At 38.5% G+C, this 21,740-nt stretch overlaps 1 protein-coding gene and 1 long non-coding RNA gene across 4 annotated transcripts; one reads left to right on the top strand and one right to left on the bottom strand.

Annotated features, from left to right (window-relative positions):
* The first annotated feature begins 1,032 nt into the window (after nt 1-1,032).
* LOC117410716 (uncharacterized) lies at nt 1,033-4,709 on the top strand. The gene is made up of 3 exons (XR_009328918.1): nt 1,033-1,226; nt 4,154-4,383; nt 4,573-4,709. It is a non-coding gene; the product is annotated as an uncharacterized LOC117410716 (long non-coding RNA).
* A 2,424-nt stretch (nt 4,710-7,133) lies between these two features.
* On the bottom strand, nt 7,134-20,279 carry LOC117410714 (SERTA domain-containing protein 4-like). Of its 3 annotated transcripts, XM_034017477.3 has the most exons (6): nt 19,954-20,279; nt 12,278-12,436; nt 12,000-12,161; nt 10,992-11,171; nt 10,184-10,296; nt 7,134-9,937 (listed from the first exon to the last, which is right to left on the bottom strand). In XM_034017477.3, exons 4-6 carry the CDS (start codon nt 11,152-11,154, stop codon nt 9,398-9,400), a joined length of 816 nt encoding a protein of 271 aa, XP_033873368.1. In that variant the 5' UTR covers nt 11,155-11,171; nt 12,000-12,161; nt 12,278-12,436; nt 19,954-20,279; the 3' UTR covers nt 7,134-9,397. The 3 variants fall into 3 exon arrangements, with proteins under 3 accessions (XP_033873368.1, XP_033873370.1, XP_033873371.1); XM_034017479.3 differs by lacking the exon at nt 12,000-12,161; XM_034017480.3 differs by lacking the exons at nt 12,000-12,161; nt 12,278-12,436.
* Nucleotides 20,280-21,740: the final 1,461 nt, after the last annotated feature.

The raw sequence follows: 21,740 nt of genomic DNA, 5'->3' as shown, positions 1-21,740 counted from the left end.
CAGAGCCAATCAGTCTAGTGGGCACATTCAAATAAGAACCATCCTGAGGGACTCGATCCCTAAGATTCATAACTTTGTTTTGAAAATAGTTAAGAAATTCTTCTGGGAGAGGCCTCAGTATAAGGAAGTGCAACAAATGATGGGTTTATTAATCTATCAATAGTTGAAAAAAGCACTCTAGAGCAGACTTGGCTGGTGTATAAGGGGCGTTGGGGCACCGCCCCACCAGTTTGAATTCAATAATAATTCCCTATTTTATACCAGGCCGCTAGTAAGATCATTACAGAAATCATTACTGTAATTACATTGTCTACTGCTACCACCGCAAATGAGCATGAGCATGTGCAGTAAGAACCTTGGGCTGGTACTCTGCTGCCCCTGTAGCACATGCGCACCAGTGATTCCTGAGCTCTGCCGGTGAATGGCATGTGTAGGTGAGGACAGTTTTATTGAAGGTATAAGATGATCCTCATCATACAGACGTGTCAGTTACATATTGTGCTCTATTAAAATTCTTGATTGTATAATGTTACTTGTGATATATAATGTGCTTGTGTGAAAGAGAGAAACGTTATCGTAGTTACTGTATGCGCGTAGCTTTGAAAAAAAAACTACTCTGCCAAAACCCGTCCTTCTTTATATATATATATATATATATATATATATATATATATATATATATATATATATATATATATAGTTTGTATATTAACACCCCACTCAGAATTCACCAGCCGCTACTGGTCTAGAGCTATTTTTTATTAAGAGCAATAAGATTCGAGAAATAGCAACGCCTGACTGTCCTCAGAGCTTCATTGTACTTTAATAGATGTTTCCAAATATCATAGTGAATGTGCAGATTATTAACCCTCCATCTACGTTGTAATTTGCAACATTCCTTTTTTAACTTATAAAATAATAACAGTGGTTTGTGGTGTGGAAGGGTGGTGGGCAATTCACTGTAATCAGGACCACAGAGTTACCAACACAGGTATAGTCAGGTTGATGCTGGCGCACTCGCAGGTGCTCAAAATAATAATGAAAACCAAAGGCGAAATGAAAAGGGAAAATAAAACGTAGTAATAAAACTACAAAATAAAGGCGAGGCTTACGCAGTGCCCCCACTGCCGCTAAACCGGTCAGCTCGGGTCTCCGTCCAACGCTCGGTTATGCACTATACACTGGGGTGGCCAAGGTTCCCCTTCTAGTCACACACATTCCCTCAGGTACGTAACATTTATTATATATATTATTTTCTTTCTCTAAGCTGGCTGTCTTCCTCAGCCGTGCTTGCCTGTTTTGTCCTCTCACTCCAACCACTGACGTTCCTGCCTAGTGTTTGTTTACACTGGCCTTCTCAGCCAACGTCTCTGGGTATTCCCAATCACGGCGGAATTCAATTTTGTTGTTGTTGGAAATCATTTAGATAAAATGTTTAAAACATGAAAATAAGAATAACAAAATTATAACATCATCCGCATCAGGAGTTAATAAATTACCAGATAACAACCGATTAGGAACAAAGTGGTCTGTAGTCACTGGTAATTCCCATTCATGTACTGTGATTCTTGAAATGTTTTTGTGTTTAGGACTGTAAGTTGCCCTGGATAAGGGATCTGCTAAGAAATAAATAAATAAATAATAATAATAATGATCACTTTCCCGGTATACTGCATGTTGAGACTGTTGTACCCACTTAGTGGAACTAGTGAATTAGCCTAAACCCCTGGATCCTGTGACTCCCAGTCCAGTGCCTCATATGCAGCTTCCTTAAATTACATTTAAAGGTTAAAAGTTTCCTTTGTGAAATGGTGTACCAGATATTTTAACTTAAATGAAATAAATTACATAGGGTTAGTATATACATTAATTAATCTCAAAAGAAAATATTATCTAACTTTTATCAATGTAAATAAATTTAATTAAAATACTAAGATTAATGTATCTTCACTATATCCTTTTTCTGTTCATAGTATATAGCTAATTTAATATTTTAAACAATATTCCCCATTAATTTAATAGGTATCATATCTTAACAGTGCTTTAATTAACAATCACAAACAAATTAGACAACTCAGTTTAAAAGTAAAATGACTTTGGTTTATTTCAATGTTACAACATTTCTGTCACCAAGAAATGTAATAAATCGTCATATACCAAACTTTCATTTAGAAATAGGTTTAAAAGAGTATCGTAACAATATTGTTCGCTCCACGTGTCTCCAAAGATTTTGCAAAGTCCAAAGAATGAGGCTTAGTTGGACTTTTCGTGGTGATTTCCTCAAAGAAATGAATTCCTGGCGATGACCTGGTTAGATACTTTCTTTTAGTTGGACACAAGCATGAAGCTTTCTGTTCTGGAAGTTGCACATAAGCAGTTGTTCATCTCAGCAGGTCAGGTGGCAGGCTGGAGCTTTCAGAGGCCTCCCATCCTTGGTGCTTGTTGGTGTGCAGAACCGATGTTGGCAAGAGAAAGCAAGCGTGCAGAGAAAGTTCAAGAAAATGGCAGGTGTGAAGAGAATGGAGAGATTGATCCTGTTTGTACAAGGATTTTTAAAACTTCCCAAACAGATATTCCTTGTCCAGATCATCAAATCACATAGCTACACCATAGAGCCAATGGCTTCAGAACACACATCAATGATTGGTTCAAATTGAATCTTGGGTGTTTATAAAATGTCATGTGCTGTAAATTCTGGTCCATGATTGGACAGTTTGAAAACAAACATGGCCATTGTCTGTGAGGTTCTGGAATCTCACTATATTATTATTATTATTATTATTTATTTCTTAGCAGACGCCCCTATCCAGGGCGACTTACAGTCGTAAACAAAAATACATTTCAAGAATCACAGTACAAGTAATAATACAATTAAGAGTAAGATACAAATATAATGACTTTGGTTCTAGCAAGTACAAGTATGACAAAATACGATTCAATAACGGAGCAGATAACAGTGTCAGTGATAGTTACATTAGGATATAATTAAATACAAAATACTGCAGATTAAATGACACTTGTGACAGATTACAGTACTCTAAAGTACAGGATTAAATGCAGAAAAATAGGGGGCAGATAAGAGCAAGTAAAGTGCATTTAAGGAAGAGTGATAAGTGTCCAGAGAGAAAAAACTATATATGTTAATGTAAACAGATATCTTTAATTCACAAGTGGGCCAGTCTTTGAAGTATCCCCCAAAGACTAATTGTCTTAAGCAGAGCATTTTTGTTTATTCAAATCAATAATACAAAGCTTGCTCACACCTGAAAGTCTCTTTGAAGCTAGAGCATCAGTGAGGGTCTTTTCTACCAGAAAGAGACAACAGTCTATCTTGAAAGCAGACTTTCCAAAATCTCCACCCAGCCAGAAGATACTATTTCCAAAAGATCACATTTAGGTTTGAATACATCTTTATAACCTATACAATATAGATTAATAAATTGTATATATTTGTATCTGCCACAATTACACTAGAGTTAGTTGAGGCAATTAAAGAAATATGATTGTATTTGAATGGCTGAAGGTGCATTCTTGTGCTTTGTGCTCTGTGCTCATCAACAAGAAGTGGTTGACTGAAGAACAATTACTTTGCAGACAAGGTCTGTCTTGCTAAAACTATAACTATCACTGACACTGTTATCTGCTCCGTTATTGAATCGTATTTTGTCATGTACTTGTACTTGCTAGAACCGAAGTCATTGTATTTTATCTTGCTCTTAATTGTATTAATACTTATACTGTGATTCTTGAAATGTATTTTTGTTTACAACTGTAAGTCACCCTGGATAAGGGCGTGTGCTAAGAAATAAATAATAATAATAATAATAATAATAATAATAATAATAATAATAATAATAAAAATAATAAAACCTTTAGTGGATGGATTTTAATTCCCTGGGTAGCACCAAGGAAAGGTAACTGTAAATAAAGAATGATCAGGGTAACAGAGATAAAGTGTGACTAGTATAAACATAGCTCCTGAAGCACAGTAATACAGATACAGTAAAGATTATAAAATTAACCAGACAATATTACAATATAAAAAAAATAAACCTTTCAGCCTAGGGACAGGCATAGTAGCAGTGTGACAGTACGGTGGTTTGAGGTGACATCATTGCGGGAGCGACTGAACTTGGATGTTCCCGATCCACAGAGAGAAAACCAACTCCTCCCTGCTCCTGGGGAATGAAAGACTAATCTTACTGCAGTTATAAAGACTAATCTCACCTCTGGTGGTACTGTTGAAGAGATGGCCCTCACTCCAGGCGTACTAACAATACACTGGGCCGGGACCATAGCAGAGCACAGCCGAGGGTGAGGAGGAGCCGGAGACCGAAGCAGAGAAGGACGGCAGTGCTCGGGTGAATCAAACGGTAGAAAGGGGTGAGTTACATGGATATTTATATGTTTTGATTTGTTACGATTAGATGACGTAATGTGTATTTTTGGTCCCTCCTGAACCTAAGTTAATAAACTCTATTTAGTCAAGTAACTCAGTAAATATTTAATAAAAACTCAGCCTATTTGTTGCTCTCTGCTTCTTTAAAGTATTATGTGTTTCTTGCTATATAGGAGCTCTATCACCACAGTGGAAAGAAGGTGTGGGCCTTGTAAGATTTGTGCTGAACTGAACCCAAGAAAACCGAACCATGAGCACCTGCAACAGTTGCCTACTGCTAAACCACCCAGCTGCCCATTTATTTTGGCAATTTACATGTCAAAAATAGGCTTTTTTTGTTGCAGATTTTTCATTCCTAACCCTCAAATAAGCAATTTGGACAGTTTTCAAAACAATTTTTGCTATATGTTTAAAAATACTTTTTTATTGTTATGAAAAACGGAAATATATATGCTTTCAATAGAACTTAAGTAACATAACAACATTGTGTTTACAATTGTAGCATTTTAACAAACCCTTCAAACTCTCATCAATGCTAATGTCTTTATCTAGCACATACACATCAGAAAACCTGAGCCACAAATTTTCAATCAAGTCATATATTGTATCTTCCACAGTTTCAGGTACGGGTGTGTATCGCTGTTATATGCATTATTATCTGTAAAGTGTAGGTTACTTCATCAGCAGAATAAATCAGTCGTTTTGACCAGTACCAATCCTGACAACACTAACAAAGAAATAAATACCCTCATCTCATTCTCTCTAGAAAGCATCCATTTTTTATTCCCAGCTGTGCTTATGTAAAGGTGGGCCGGTCTATCAAGCACATTTCTTAGGGACTGCTGCCATCTGCCAGTGAAAAACAAAACTGCAGACTATGGTAGTATATATTCTGCCTATTGATTTAGTGTAGCACATCGAAAGGACGTGAGAAACTTTTCAGATGCACAGAGAAACGCTTGCACGCTATTCTCACAGGAGTGACAAATTTGGACTCGCTTGCACTCCAAGTGGAAATCACTGCTTTCACTTTAATATTTCTGCAAGAGCAGCACTCTGACCATGAAGTAGAAACAGATAAAAAAAAAAAATGCATTATTCCTTCCTACAACTCAGTTATATTAGAAGAAACCTAGTTTTAAAATAAGACCTCTATTTTATCAAGAAATGGTTTGTGTTTGTATTATAGTGAGCATGGGGATCGACATGACCTAGATGCAAGGCATATTTTGTACATTACCTGAGGCTATGGGGATGTGTACAGTATTGGTACCTCCACAAAATAGCACAGCCGATCACCCCACTAAATTTGCTGCACATTCTATAGGGGGTATCTTTACCCAGGCCTTTTACAATATTTAATTTTAACTTGGCTGCAGGCTGTCATTGTTTTCAAGCACGCCCCCCCCCCGCCACCCCGCCACCCCATCATCGCCAGTTCCACTTGGAGTTAAACCGTTCTTGAACTCCTTTACAAATGACTTTCCAATAAAAACACAGTTCTTACTTTTCTTCCTTTTGAATGTAAGGATTCCCTTCTGTTGGTCCATCAACAGAGCTCAGGTGCAGGTTCAAGGGAGATATCCTCACTATTTTCTAGTTTCACAAATAGCAGGGTACATTCAGGCAGGTTGGATCACAAGTCTCTAATAGGTGTGCTTCACACAGCCAATACTACCCGATATGTGAGGTACATTTATTTATTTTTTATTTATTTATAGCAATCTGGGATGTTATTTAAGTAAGTGTGTTAATGCCAAAACATTTACATTGGTACAAAACCAAAACCAGGAGGATCTTTTGAGAAATGTGTAAATAGAATGCAGTAAAACCTGTCAACCTTTAGTTGAATTAAATACTGTTGAAATGTGAAGCAGTTTTCTCAGTAACAGGGCTCATCAGCCCCAACGTCCAAACTGGAATGAAATACTACATTTTACCTAGGTTGCTTCACTCTTAGATGTGAATGTGCTAATTATTAGGTCATTAATGCACATAGAGAACATGTGCTGGTTCTAAAGATGGATTTAACTGTGAGTTAAAATAAAACTGTGCAAAACTGAACAGAAAAAACCTGAGCTTTGTTCCTCAAAAAAAATATGTTCTTTGAAACCAGGTGGAGTGAAATTATGTAAAGACATCTGTATAAAGCATGGCACCAATTTCATAGCCTTGTGATGCAAAACCATTCCCTGGAAACAGGCAGTTCCCATGGAAACAGAAAGCTGCCAAAGTGCCTGTTTACAACTGACATCTCCCTTCACTGTTGCCTGCCTTCCTATTGAAGGATGCCAAATCCCAAAGACAGCAAGCTGCATACTTTAGCCTCACAGTGAAATGCAGGCAAATGCAACATGCATTATGTTATTTTGAATTGAGTAACCTACATGTCTGCATGACTCTTGTAGCGTCTAGTAGAATATAGGGACTGACTGGCTTTTGTTTTGTAATGACTCTTCTTCCCAGTAGTCCATATTTGGTCTGGGGCATATCAAAAGGGGCTTGACCACATCAATGGAGTGCATTGGTTGTTTACAAGAAAATCCCCATAACCAGACACAGTAGCTGGGTCTGGGTCTTTGTGCTCCACAACGTTTTCATACTGCCCTACACTTTTCTCCAAGTACGAGATGTGTCTTCTAGCTATTATACAGTATTACAAATGCGTTGGTCTATCATTTAAGGTCATTGATTAAGTGTTGCTTACTAATTTCCTACTTACTTTAAACAGCACAAAATGCATTCGAACACAATATTTTATTATTATTGTCATTACATTTATTTTCATATACACCATACAGACTTGGTTTCCATAATGATACCATATAACCTGGCTAATAACATTTACATTTTATGAAAGGGATGCAGGCTTTTTTAAAAATGTATTTTATAAACATGAATTAATAACATAAGTAGATAAGAAAAGTTATAAACGAGAAGAGACCATGCTTGCCAGGTTGCTAGTAGCTGACCATAAAGGATCCCAATGATTCAATGTGGCTTAGTAACCAATTCCATCCATTTACCACCCTCTGTGTAAAAAAATACACCCTTACCCTCTGTCATAAGTAGTGAAATATAGCCATCTCAGTAGGTCACCAGTGTTGTCAACCTTATACAAGTTTACCATGTTAAATTTGCACAAAATTAAATTTGTCATTTTGCTGTTTTCCTATGTTTTTTCATTTTTACCAGTTTAACATGGTTTGTCATATTTTTTTAATATGATTTATTCTACCTCTATGGGTTTCACCATGCTTTTGCTAAGCGTTAATACACTTTGACAGACATACTTTGACATACTTTGACATGGGCAGTATTGGTCTGTACCAGCTACTCCTCGTAATATCAGGTGCTGGAAGAAATGGTGTAGGTAGCTTGACAGAATACACCACCCTCTTGAGACCCAAAGTTGGCCTCAGTATAGTGTAAATACTGTAGATATCTTTCAGAAAAGAAGTTAATAATTGCATTGCCCACTTCCAGTAAAAAGAATATGTACATTTTATTTTGTAAAATGCAGAGATGTCTTGCAAATTTGACTAAATTCCAAAATAGGTTAACAAAAAAGCAATAGCTAACAAAGTGCATCAGCATCTCAGTTGTTCTGTCCTGTGTCAATACAATATATAATAACAGATGTTTATACAGTCAGCAAGACCCTGAGACTAAATCCAGCTGTATTCATTACCTAACAAGTTAATAAAGGGGTAAACCCAGGTTTCTTGGTTTTTGTACAAAAGGTATTCAGAATTTGTAATATGAATTCTGAATATTGAACCCAACTCACACCACTGGAAAGACTTTGAGTGGTCTTTGGAACCTCTCAATGTGTCTCACATACAGGAAGAATTAAAAAATAAAATAAAAAACACAGCGCTGTGATTTTGTTATTTGAATCCTGAGAGGTGCATTTAAGATTAACCCTTTAAAATAATGTTCGTCAGTATCTTGGAATAGCTGTTGTTCCTTGAATTAATTATGAATCTTTTTTTGTTTTCTGTATAACTTGAAAATAACTAGAAAATATGTTCAGATTTTACTCCCAACGAAATTCCATTCCAATTGTTTTAAGGGCTTCCCACTGAAATCTTGTATTTTCAAGTCCAAGTCCCAATGACATAATACCGGGCCTATTCCTGTCTATGGAATGTCTATGAATTAGCACAAGAAACTCCAGGACCCCAAACCAACCTGCCCAAATAAAATAAAATACAATATTCCATTGTACTGCAGACCCCCTAATTACAGTTGTTATTTGTTCATTATCATGGACTTATACTTGAATGCATCACACTGTTTTAGCTTCTGAAACATTGGCATTACAAACAGCAATTAAGTGGTCCTTTAGTTTTGTTTTGGGGAATCAGACACCCCAAGGGTCTATTTACCAGGTATTCACATCCCTAAGAAACAACATCAAAAGGTCCTCATAATATCCCCCAGTGTTATATAAACCCATTACTGAACATGCACATAAAGCCATTCCAAAACAATTAAACATCTTTAAACTTTTTTTTTTTTTTTTTTTTTTTTTTTTTACAATCATAAGGCACCATGTTGTATTTATGTATTGTCAATCCATCATCTGCATCCAACAAGCCTCTTATTTTGTGATCCCATTACTTAGGTTTCATTTTCATTCAATGTAAATAATTCTGCTATTACATCTCCAGATCTTGGGAAACCATCCCTAGCAAAAAATCTGCAAATAACACTCTGGATTATTGAAATGCGAGTGCTTCGCACACTGCATCCCTTTCAGTCTTAAGAACAAATGGCTTCTGAAACAAGTAAGTGTTTTATCAAAAGAGAATCTGCTATCTTTACCTTTTTTCTCCCAATGCTGCAGCAGACCTTAGTCTCCTGACCCATTTCTGTAATATGTCATTTTCAGCTTGAGTGGCCTGCAGTTCCATAGCATCTCCCAGCTTCCTCTTGTTGCACATCCAATATTTTAGCCACCCCAGGCTCACCTACAGAAGTGCATGTCCTGTCCTACTTTGGTGCTTCATGTTCCCCTGTTAGTTTTCCAGGTCCTGGTAGGTTGAGGCAAGGGTAAAAGGCATGCAGTTTGGCCTCGCCCTCCATCGGAAGCAGCTGACGGATGAGTGGGGAGGAAGAGGAGGAAGACGATGATGATGATGATGATGAAGAGGAAGGAGCTTCATCACACACAGAGAAGGGCAAGCGCAGGTAGCGGCCCCCGTAGAAACAGCAGCAGTGCTCAAAGCGCTCCTCCTCTCCCCGGCTCACGCGGAATCGTTTGCGGTAGTGTCCCTTGACGGGCGGTATGCTGGTGAAGCAGGCCCGAGTGGCTGGGTTCTCCCAGGGGCAATGGCTGGCCGATGGAGAAGAGGCAGGGGGCGGAGGGGAGAAGCACCAGTCGCTCTGTAGCAGGATCTCGGCCCGCAGCCTCCTCAGTAGGTTGTTGACGAGGACAGAGCGCCGCAGGAAGGCCTCGGGGTCCTCGATGAAACGCAACTTGTCCAAAGACACCCGCAGCACGTGGGCCCGCTCCTCGAAGGCTGGCGTCATCTGCAGGGAGGGAGAGAAAGGAGAAGGCTATAGAAAAGGTTGTCGTGTTGACTACTTGTCTTGGTTTCATATATGACTATTGTATTCATTCTGAACTTATCAGTCCCTAACTAGATGAAAATAAAAGTTTAAAAATATGAATGCATGAAAAGGATTTCATGCAGGGAACAATCGATTTCCGGTTATCAATTCATAATGACTTTTCCTAGGAATGCATGCAAAGGTGAACTCTTCAGTTAAACCTACTCTCTGGCAGCAGTTGTACAGGACTGGGTGGGAGTCCTCGTCTTCTACATACTTCCGTTTGAAGTATGTGATCCTCGACGTGGCTACAGGATCTGGTGTCTGGTAATGGGATTCTGTTGCCATAAATCACAAATGACAGATAAATAGGACAACTCCCCAAAGAAAACACGTTCTTGTTTGTGTCCCTTTTTTTGGCCAAAATAAATGAATACATTTTTTTTGCTGCTATCATCTAATAAAAATGTTACTGTTGTAAATTAAAAAAATAATAATCCAGGACATCGATATGGAAGTTTGCCATGGAAACGGTTGCATATTTCACCAAAAACAAATTTTGCATGGTTTACAATTTATCATTATACCTGCTACCTTTTATTTTACCTGGTTTAGCTACAGTGAAGAATGCTTTCACTAAACTTTATTATGTTTTTACCATAGGAACTAACAGCGTACCTTACTTACAGCAGGAAGCCTTACATTGTGTGAACAGCACAGTATAAAACGTATCTTGCCTTCAGGCGAGCCGAGGCATAGTGCTATCATATAAACTGATTATCACTCCTGTTACTGGTGAGCTGTTCATCATTCTTACTCACTGTAGCAAGTTAGTAGCCTGGGATTTTTTTATTAGTCTCTCACACATGCTGTAGTGATATCACATATCATAGTACTCGCATATCATAAGCAGTAATTTACTTCAAAGGGGACTATTTCAAAGCGACGTTGCCTTAAACTGCAGTGAATTTGTTTATTTATGTACTACAACGCATTTAACCAAATAGCCAAGGGCTTTGCTCAAGATAATTACCTCCGGCCAATTGTCCTGCAGCACACTCTAGTGGAACAGGCCCGGAGATGCAGCCCTTGCTGCAGCGCTGTGACTCCCAATGGGACGGGAACCCTGGGATTTCGGAGTCTCCTGCAGGGGCAGTGTGGTCACCGAGTGTATTCATCGACAGGACCCGGGTCATCTCTTGTACTCGGCACTCTGCAGAGACAAACACAAGGTAGCTCCACAGTCATTTCTTGGCTTTGTGTTAAGCTGGAGCTTACCGTTGGTAACTGTGAAATACTACTAAATAAAGAAAAGACCCTCTTGAAGAATCACGTCTTGGAGGCATTTTTGGCTTTTACTCAAAATCGTCATCAGCATCATTTTTTTCTTTTGTAAAGGAAAATCGGTCCCAATAGATTTACCAAACTAAAACATTTTGAGGCTTGTAAGTAGTGTTTTTTTTTCAAATTTGAACTAGCTGGAAAACAAAAGCATAAATTGTACCATATTACAGAAAAAAAAATCTCTCAGGAATAAGATAACCCTGGTACCCCATCAAATTACCTTTTAAAGAAAATAGAGAAACACTCTTAGCAGTAGAATGTGTGTTATTTATTTCTGGTTTAATTTACATGATATATTTTCTTTTATAAATTATGTTATATGAACGAAAATAAACTACTGTATTCTTAGTAGTTTTCTTCACTTTGAGAATCTAGCTGTCTGTCTAAAATAAATCATAGTAGAATAATTGAAAGCAATAATTTTAGCTTCAATTCCAACCCCACCCCAGCGTAAAGATACAATAAATTCTACCAAAGGCTGGTCCTTAAAGGGTTAAATGATTGTGATTAGCCCAGTACAGTAACACTACTGACAATTAAAATCTGGGAAAACCTGTAAAAAATTCTTCAACATACACCTTAGCATGGTGTGTAGACAAATTACTGTAGAAACTAAAAAGCCTGCATTTTTTATGTTTACCATTACCATTTCCTCGATTACACTGCTGTTGCACCTGGCTAGGTCTGGTGATCTTACCTTGTTGAAATGAAGTTGGAGTAGTATCTGTAGTAAGCCGATGCTGTATTACAAAGGTGAAAGTGACTACCGCTCTATAAAAGGGTTACGTCGCGATCTCATGGTTTTGTTAAAAGTAAAGCATAAGACCTCTGTGGCTCCTCTGATATCCTCAAGTGGTCTCTGGAACCAAGCAAAGAAAACATGACCTATTTGGAAACTACTGTAGCCTCTTTGAACAAAGGGCTACCCTGTACACTATGACTATCGCCATGTTCTCAAGAGCAGACATTTATTACCTTGTGCTTCTCTTAGTCACACTTCACCAAATCTCTTTCCTTCCTCTGTTCCATCACCTTCTGCTTCCCAAAGAGGATATTCCTTTGTGAATTTCTGAGCTTCCCCCTGGTTGTATTTCCCTCCTCTTCAGTCTGTATGTAATCCTTGCGCACAGCCAGCTAATAATAAAAAGGACATTTCTATTTGTCTTTCATCTGATGAAAAAAATCTTCCCCTTGAGGCTTTTTTCTCTCCGTCTCTCTCGATCTCCCTCAATCTGTGTCAGTGTGGAATGCAATATTAAACGCACACACACGCCAAAAAAAAAAAAAAAAAAGCTGGCTTCTAAATTCTGATTACATCTCCCACGATCAAACACTAGCTGCTCTTCCCTCCTCTTGTATTTTTGCCTATTTCTTTCTCACTCTAGCTGTCTGTCTCCCAACTCCTGTTCGGTTTGATCAAAACTTAATTGCAGTCCAAAGACACAAGAAGGGGGTTGGAGAGTGAGCCTCAACTACTTCAAACTCCTCTAGCACTCTGTTTCCAGTCAAAACATTTGCAGGGGCTGGGATGCTATATTGGCTCTGATTTTCATTCATGTGATTGAGTCCCCTAAGGAAATAGACAACGCACACAGACACAACATCAAGGGAGGCCTGCAGAATATTAAACAGGATCAGTCAAGAATCACAGGGAGACTGAACAGAAATATGCAATAAAAGGTTTCTTTAAAGACAGGTCTGTACTAATCCACAAGCTTAACTACAGATACTTCCCTATACTTCCCTACCTGTACCTATTACTATGGTCTTGCCAGTGGAGTGAGGACAGCATATTTTTACCGATAAAAAGAAACCTCATGGCCCATTGATATTTCTGTCACACAGTACCGCAGGGCAGTTGCAGAGTACTGTCAGGTGAGGAAATTTAAAACATTTCAAACACATACAGTAAATACTACACCCATAATATTATTTATGTATGTATTTGGTATGAGGCTGTTGCAATGAGTAAGTAAGAATGAATCCTGAAATGCATTGTGCATCTACCACCTTGCCTCAACATTGGTGACCTGCCGTGGGCTTTGATTCTACCGAGTGTTGTAGCTGCTAGTTTGACAGTCTGTCTCCCCAGGTGAAAGCTAGGCTAGCCGTTTGATCTTGAGGGCTGATTTGGGCATAGTCCCACCCAACCATCAGAGCAGAGGAACTCCTCCCTGAGGCATGCCTAGGCAAACACTGTCAGCTAGGAGGGTGTAGCTCACTCACTGGACAATAGGTCACTCAGTTGCTTCCATAATATTCAACAACAACAGCAAGTTTTTCATGTCAGGACACCGTAAGAATTGAGCAATTGTTTCCACATTTTTTCCCACTTGGTTTCTGCAGGTGCTGAAACATGTCAGCTACAGTAGTTAAACTGATGAAATGCTGCTGTAGGTTGCCAGCTTTTCAGTTACACCAGTTACTACCTGTTGAATAAAACAAACATTTTATTAATTACAGTGTTGTATTTGGGATCTGCTTCTGAGCGATGCCAAAGCCCCCTACTGGACATGGGGGTGAAAGTGAGTGAGTGTAATATGAGAATAATAAATAACCTCGCCCCTTGTTCCACCTTCGGTCACATTCCACTGGGACATGCTCACCAGCCGGTCAAGGAGCCGCAGCTGACCAACTCTTAGCTATGGTTCCTGGTAAACAAACCTCAGTGGGTAGCACATCACAACTGAAGTGTCTGCCGCTCTCCTGCAGATACCCAAATGCAAGTGAGAAGCCAGTGACAGTACGGTGCTCCTGTTACAATGGGTATGATGTGCAGTGAAGTACTGCGCTCATTCTTTATTTCGCAAATATGAATTACACATAAAAAACAGCGAATTAGTACGGGATTTATAGAAGTAGTGGACCATTGAATCGTGAAATACCAAAGTGGGTTGTACTGTCCTTTACTATGCACACGCTGCCCATATTAAATGAGGGCAAGCAGATAAAACACTGTCCGTTTTTCTTTTTTTTACTGCATGGTAAGGTTTCCTGTTACTTCTAGCGTATGTGGTTTTCTGGGATTACAGTGTGTACAACATGCCAAGTTTTCGTCAACCACATTTGTTCCACATCATTGTTTTCCTGTGTGCAGTCCTTTGGTTTTGGCTTGATTGCAGGCTTTGAATATGCACAACCACAAGTATTTAGAACCTTTTTTTTTCAGTTTGTAACAGTGCTGTATTTTCATGTGTTGCGACATTTTTCTGTTACTGGCACGGTGCTGGAGCATGGTGAGGGGTGTTTAACAAGCCTCTAAAACTACGGTGCACAGTGGCTTAATACCTTCAACTGCAACTCAAATGTTAAATAATTCAACAATGGAGAAATGTGTGTTTTATTTTCCCTTAATGACGTATTTATGACGAGTTTATGTCTGCCTCTTGTGTAAAATGCACTAAACCAGTTCCACTTTTAATCACATGAAATTACAGGCTCAGTTAAGGCAGTGTCTCTGGTTCATGTGATTTCACAAATGTTTCTGCTATAAAACAAAAGGCTTAGGCGTTTTTGTCAAGAAGGAATGTCAGGAGCATCTTTATCCTATTGCCTGAAGGTGACAGTGAATCACAGAGGTGTGTTTAAGTAAAAAAAAAAAACAAACAGACGGGCACTAGGGTTGAATGCAAACAAAGATAAACTACAATGGATGAACGTAGTCATCAGTTAACAAATAATAAAAATCGACTCGATTGTGGGAAACTGCAGCTTTAAATTCCCTGGAAATACAGTATTGAATCTGGCAAATTTGACATCTGCTAAGTACAGATTAAAGATGTGAGAAATCTTCAAAAGGCTGGAAAGGAGTTTCAGCTTTATAGCCACGTAACTGTTTTCAGTGCTTGTAATGTTTCCTTGGTTTAACAATGTGATTGTGTGTAGTAACACAGTACTTTCTGAAGGATATCCTGGCTGATATCATTGCAAATACTGTAAACTATTAAAATCAGATCAAAATGACATCACTGGTAGTCATTACTTGTGCTTTTAAAATGAGTTCTTTCCATTTTATTTCTCTGGCATACAGATTATCGGCACCAAGAATAAAACATTAATTTGCTTTTCAAATCCCTCATAGCCACCAACTGGATGTTATTTCACTAAAAGGTTGAATTATTACAGTTGCCTTTTCCCCAAGGCTGACTCAATACTTACTCCCGGTACTACCTCTACACTTGTATGATTTAAAATGTCACATGGTTCTACTCTATAATAGAAAATTAATGGTAATGCACCTCCACTTTAATGCATGATTGGTTACCTTTGATTGCAACATATATATTTTTTTTAATTTACCGCAGAGTTCCACCTGTTGAATGAATTCTTAACATATTGCCAGACAGAACTTTTAATGCCTCCAGTATAAATTGCACAAAAAATAAATCTCAAGCCGATGGTAACTTTTTAATAAACCTTATGCAAGTCGGGGGTTAAGAGGAACAATAAAACACTAAACAATTAACCCTTTGCTTGTAACTGAATCTAAGGGCACACTAGCCAAGCAAGAAGGGGCTGTTCATATTCGTATAAATGACCGGGTGTTCAAATTAATTTGTAAATTAGCCACAAATTATTATTTTTTTTCTTTTTAATTCTTGGGTCGCAATCAATGGCTCTGATGTGCATTTGCTCTCACGCTTCATTCCTTGCTGCAGCTTCTGAATCAGAGCACCAGTATTAACATAATAGCAATTCCAGTCTGTTGCTGATTTGAAAATCGCTCACAAAAATGATATTGGATTGATTTTAAACTGGAACACAAGAGGAGGCACCTTTTTCTAGAAATACCAGAATACCAAGACAGGCAAGTCCCAAAGAGCTAGACACATACTTCCTAAAGGTGGAGTGTGAGAAACAAAACTGCTTTTGGCTCATCAGAGTCATCTCTCAAAATAGTAATAATACAAAACAAAGAGAAGCACAGTGCCCGCGATTCTACAAGGCCAGCTAAACAGCTAAACAGGGACCTGCACTCTGACCTAACCAGCCATTACCTTTGTGATTTCATAGACTGCACCTTGCACCTTATAGTAAGCACTTAGTCAAGAGGTCGCTTGACAGTTCTGTCACCCAGTGCCTCTGTCACCCAAAGTGAACCCATAGAGGCAGGGTTAACTGTACATATTAATGTGGTCGTTGTAGCTAACAAAATAAGGACTTACATCTTCCATGTCGCGCACTTTGATTTGCTACATAGGTCTGAAATGTGCAGTTTTCAAAGAAACATGTGTTGTGAATTTTCATTTTAAATAATGATATTTGGCAGTATTATATGCACACTATTAGGCTGTTCTCTGTTAAATCAGGCTTCATAAGTAGTATTATATATCAAACTATTAGGGTGTTCTCTATTAAATCAGGCAGCTACACCCAGTTGACTACCTGCACCACACATCAAAATGATCTGAATATGTTCCTCTTTGCTTAAAGACATTTCACATCTGAAACAGAGAGAACCAATAGGGACAACTATGCCTATAATGCCAAATTTAAGGGACACCCAGTGTATGCAATTATCATAGCAGTGATGTTGAAACATCTGTACAGTAGTGATATGACACCAGTATTAGAAAGACAAGTGGGTGACACAGTATTTATTTTCTGCTCCCAGTAAAATGGAACCTATTATAATTCAGTCTTTTCCAGTTTTGTCCTTCTAAGGGAAATAAACAGTGAAGGTTGAATTCCTGGCAAGTGACTCCAGATGTTGTTGGCAGAGACTGATGGAAAGCGGTTCCAATCTCAATACCAGGGCCAAGGGGCTTGTATGTCTTCGTATTATTTTTGTAAAAGGAAAAAAAAATCAAGAGAGTCATCGGGGAGGAAGCCTTTTGCATATCCTGCTGAACGCCTGCCAGTGTTTAAACTAGGCCGATTCCCTTGGTTGTCTGTGTTGAGAAATGCAAGCTGTACCACTAAACCAGCTCATTTAGAGCTCTCCTGGTGCTTGCCAGCCTTCCTGAACCAGAGGCCTTCCTATCAAGTCTGCGGTCTGGGGCCTGTGTGGCGTGGGTACAGGGCTTGATGTTGTCTTCTGATAGGGGGAAAGTCGGAACTTAGTAACAGAAAGGTGATGTTCTTAGTGACAGAGCTGTCCTGTACATTCTTTTGGGTTTTATATCACTATCATTGAAATTGCAGTTTTCATGATGATCAAATGCAATACCATAAGTCTTACAAAAGCCATCAAACAATCTGCTTTAACCAGCTTTGCCATGTTAATTCCCAGGACGATTTTAAAAATAATGTGGCTTGACTGCTTTTTTGGGTCTACCCTGAAATTTAATTTGAAAAAAATAAAATAAATTGCTCTTTGCACTTTTACAGTCTTACAAAATTATTAGAGAAATTGCAGCTGCATCAGTTTTAAGGTTCTTAGCAGCTGCACTTGGTGAGTACAAATACATTATGCACGCTTAGTTGTCCATTGCAGAGCAATTTGAACAATGAGTGGACCATTTTGAATTGTGTGATGTGGGTATAATGTTTGAAGAAGAAGTTCACCAATTTCAGCAAACAAAGTAAATGTATTAGCTTTTGCCAATACTCCTTTCTCGGACAGACCAAAAAAAGTGAAAATGACAAGTGTTTTTGTTAAATAGTTTATTATTATTTGGGTTTTTTTAGAATAAGTGGCGAATGGGGGACCCGCCGAATTACCATCCTGAACACTGGCACTTGAAAAAAAAATCACGTACACTCACAGAGACATATTTTTTATTTCCAATAATGCTAAAAATTCAAACGCAGTATAATCAAGTTTATTTTATATTAAGATACAACAAACCCTATACATACCAATCATTGTCAGTCTAGGCAAACACCACACAATAAAGTATTATCTAACCATTGTATTCCATTGACTGGAGTTTAGGTAACAAATGCTATTTGCATGCTGCATTAAACACTATTGGCATTATTTTGAAATATGCACCTGCGACTGCGATTCATTGCATTTTGTCTGTGTGATTACTTCCACTATTATTAATGTATTTTTAAAATGTGAACTTTCGGTATTATAAATGAGATGTACTTTTAAAACATCAAAACACGTCTCAAAATAATGCAAAATTAGGCATGACTTCGTACTTAATACTTTAGAGGTGTCGTGAGTCAGGATTCATACTCAGAGCAGCTGAAGATTCAACTACTTCTGGATTGGCTAGAAAATAACAACTCCGAAGTCTGTTCGCAGTGAAGTATAGGAATATTTTGGTTTTGAGGTGGCTGATGATAGAATAGTAAAACAATATAACAATCTAACAAGACCTTGTTTTTCCCCATGGATATTGTGAAGCAAAGCACCACTAAGTTAAAGTAAGTTATTGCTTTTCATATGTAAATATCTGTTAATGTCTATACATGTATGTATGTTTGAATTGTGTTATAATGTGTTCTGGAAGACTTCGATATTATCGATATTGATATCGAAATACGTGCACAATATTGACATATAATGTTCATATTGTTGCCCACCTCTACTATATTGTTTACAATTACATTACTAAGTCTATTTATTATTTAGTTTTGTAGCTGGTGTTCTATAGAATATAACCCAAATATAAGTATAATAATGTATAATTGCAATATTCTGTACACAGTCAAAATCAATAAATTGTATGCCTATATATCAAAAGTAAAATTGCATAGTAACTTCTTTCAACCCTGAATACACTTCTATCTACATGGCAATGGCGTTGATATATGAGCCTATCCCTCTCACTTCTACCTGAAAACACCATGAGAGCAATTCAATCATTCAAATTCATTTTCTGACAGATACCAGGGACTGCAATAGCTATCAGAAGCTTAATGCACAACAAACAAACCGACTGATGATAATGTCATATTTTCTAAAAATAAAAAAAAAATGGTTGCACATTGCATTAAACTAATAATGAGCACAGCTGTAGTTCCATTCTCCCACATCATTTTGCGGTGGTGTAAAGCATAACGCATGGTATGAGATGGGCTGAGCTAATAAACTGCAAAATTAACCTGGTGTGATTTTATAAGAGACGCAATGTCTATTAATGTATTCAATAGCAGACAATTGTTCAATAGCAGACAACTATATATTTCTGTAAAATATGTTGACCATAGAATTCTGTAAGCCGTAAATATCAATATACTACAAAGGTTTTAAATTGTGCCATACCATTTTGGCTATTAAGAATAAATGTTGCCTAAGGTGGAAGCTATTGAGTTTAACTTTTATTTTACTGTATGTAGCTGGGAGCCTAGCAAGATGATAGTACTTCCAAGGTCCAGTTTTAAGAGAATTAAACTACATTTTACCTGGTGTCCAGTTTTCTGTGAATTCAAAATAATGAAAACCTGTAGAAGCATCCAAAGGAAATGGTTCTAATATGATAATCTGATTTTAATATGTAAAACTTTGCCAACTAGCTGCCTAATCTCAAAACAGGTAGTCCCCAGCCTTGTCATTATTACTGTCATACCCAAATAAACTCTTCTGCAAAACGTCATCCTTTATGAATTAGGCACTTAACTTATAAGACAACGTGCAATTTGAAGATGTTTAAAGATATAACTTCAATAGGAATCAACGTACTTTGCATAAAAACGTGACGTTTATAACAGGCATCAGATTTTGTATTGCTTAAAACCGAAACCAGTGCACCTACCTTTTTCAGATGATTAACAACCTTTCGCCCACACTGCAGTTCAAGTGAGATTAAGCCTTCTCGCACATCCCTTTTAACAAAGAAAGTACACCAGTTGAACAGTACTGCGACCGGGAAGCCAGAAAATCTTGCGGTCACCAGAACGGTTTCTCATTCAACAACACTTCGCACGGTGTTGACAGCGAGAGGTACAGCACAGTATACAGAGCCGACTCAATCTCAAGCAGAGGTATGGTGCCGCGGCTCTCTCGATTTGAACATAAAGGTTGTGGAAGACGTCTACAAAAACGCAGGCGTCACCTCTCTCTCTCTCTCTCTCTCTCTCTCTCTCTCTCTCTCTCTCTCTCTCTCTCTCTCTCTCTCTCTCTCTCTCTCTCTCTCTCTCTCTCTCTCTCTCTCTCTCTCTCTCTCTTGTAGTTTTCAACGACGCAATAATCTTCTACTAGTGGGGGTGTATGCTGATTGACCTGCCATCCCTTCCAAAGTTAAGAAACGGAGCACCTCAGAGCCAAACGCATATATTTTGATAACTGTCATTAAATTAATGTTATGATTTTTGCATCTACTACCAAACTTGGACATGTTTGGTAAGGAAAGGTTTCTATTTTCTATAAACTCTACATAATTTCTGTATTATTTTTTTTAACTAAAACTATAGTTTCCATATTTAATACACACGCGCACACACACACGTTTGCATTCCTATATTTGTGGGGACTGTCCCACAGTATCTCGTTGCTGTCTTGGTGACAGCTTGCAGCACCATTATGAAGGCTGTTAGCTCTAACAAGCAGGCTTCACTCAGTCTCATATTTGTACTGACTGTGTGGTTTTGCCGGAAGCTATACAGGTGGGCATCCCTGTATACTGCTTCCTGCTGTAATGCGAACCGAGTAGACCCGTACCGAACTGACCCGGCACCATCCCAGTACCATCCTCATCCTCCTCTGCCTCTCCTTCTCCTTCTCCAAGGAAGAAGAAGACTCACCGATCCAGCTGCTTCCCATCAGGGAACGGCGCTTGCAGAGCTGCTGCATGAGTAAGCATTTCAACAAAAACCTGCTCTGTATCTCCAAACTGAATGGACAGGCTGTGGGCAGGAACCTAGCAGCTTTGGCTTTCCCCGGCACGCGTGTCTGATGTGGATAAAGCACCGCTGTTAGATGCCCCCATTACACCAGGGCATACCTTTGGTCCTGCGGTGGATGACATGCTAGAGTGCTCTCACCATGCATGGGAGTCTACAAAGGAGCTGGTGTATCTGCTTCCCAAGCAACCACCCCAGTGTGCAAACCAGTGGCCCCAGCAGCCAGGTACATTTCGCACTTGAAAGGGAACGTTAGGTTATTATTATAACCCTTACATTTTTCATATTTCTAGCTACAGTAAGTAAGCCAAACGTAAATCTTAGTTTAGGAACTACCTTCACATACTAAAAATGCTGTACATGCTTGTTGTCTGCTTTTACTGATTTCCCAGGTCTTGGCCAATTTCAAACAATATTTTCCCCCTAATAGACCACACATGCCACTGTAAATTCTGGTAACGTCCGTATGCTGAGCATGTTAAAAGGGAGTTACCGTCCTTTTGCATGGAAAACCACAGTTGAGTGCAAATTCTGACAGCTTTTCAGATGTGGCAACAATGTTTAACTATGGAGACATACAGCAGATCCCACTTAATCCATTATTGAGCCCCATCCACATTGCCCTGATGAATGGCCAAGTTGAGCCGCTTGTACAAGCCAAGATGTGATCATACCAACTGCTAGCAATCATATTGAAACC

The sequence above is a fragment of the Acipenser ruthenus genome, chromosome 6 (assembly GCF_902713425.1).
Source record: "Acipenser ruthenus chromosome 6, fAciRut3.2 maternal haplotype, whole genome shotgun sequence".
In the NCBI taxonomy this organism is placed as follows: domain Eukaryota; kingdom Metazoa; phylum Chordata; class Actinopteri; order Acipenseriformes; family Acipenseridae; genus Acipenser; species Acipenser ruthenus.
The sequence above is the reverse complement of the archived record's forward strand: the minus strand, read 5'-3'. Positions and strand labels throughout refer to the sequence as shown.

Excerpts from the sequence above, each read along its gene's own strand:
- LOC117410714 (XM_034017477.3), bottom strand. The coding sequence starts at position 11,154 with ATGACCCGGGTCCTGTCGATGAATACACTCGGTGACCACACTGCCCCT. Across the intron at positions 10,297-10,991 it reads TGCAGGACAATTGGCCGGAG|AATCCCATTACCAGACACCA; the intron begins GTAATTATCTTG and ends TTATGGCAACAG. Across the intron at positions 9,938-10,183 it reads TGTACAACTGCTGCCAGAGA|ATGACGCCAGCCTTCGAGGA; the intron begins GTAGGTTTAACT and ends CCCTCCCTGCAG.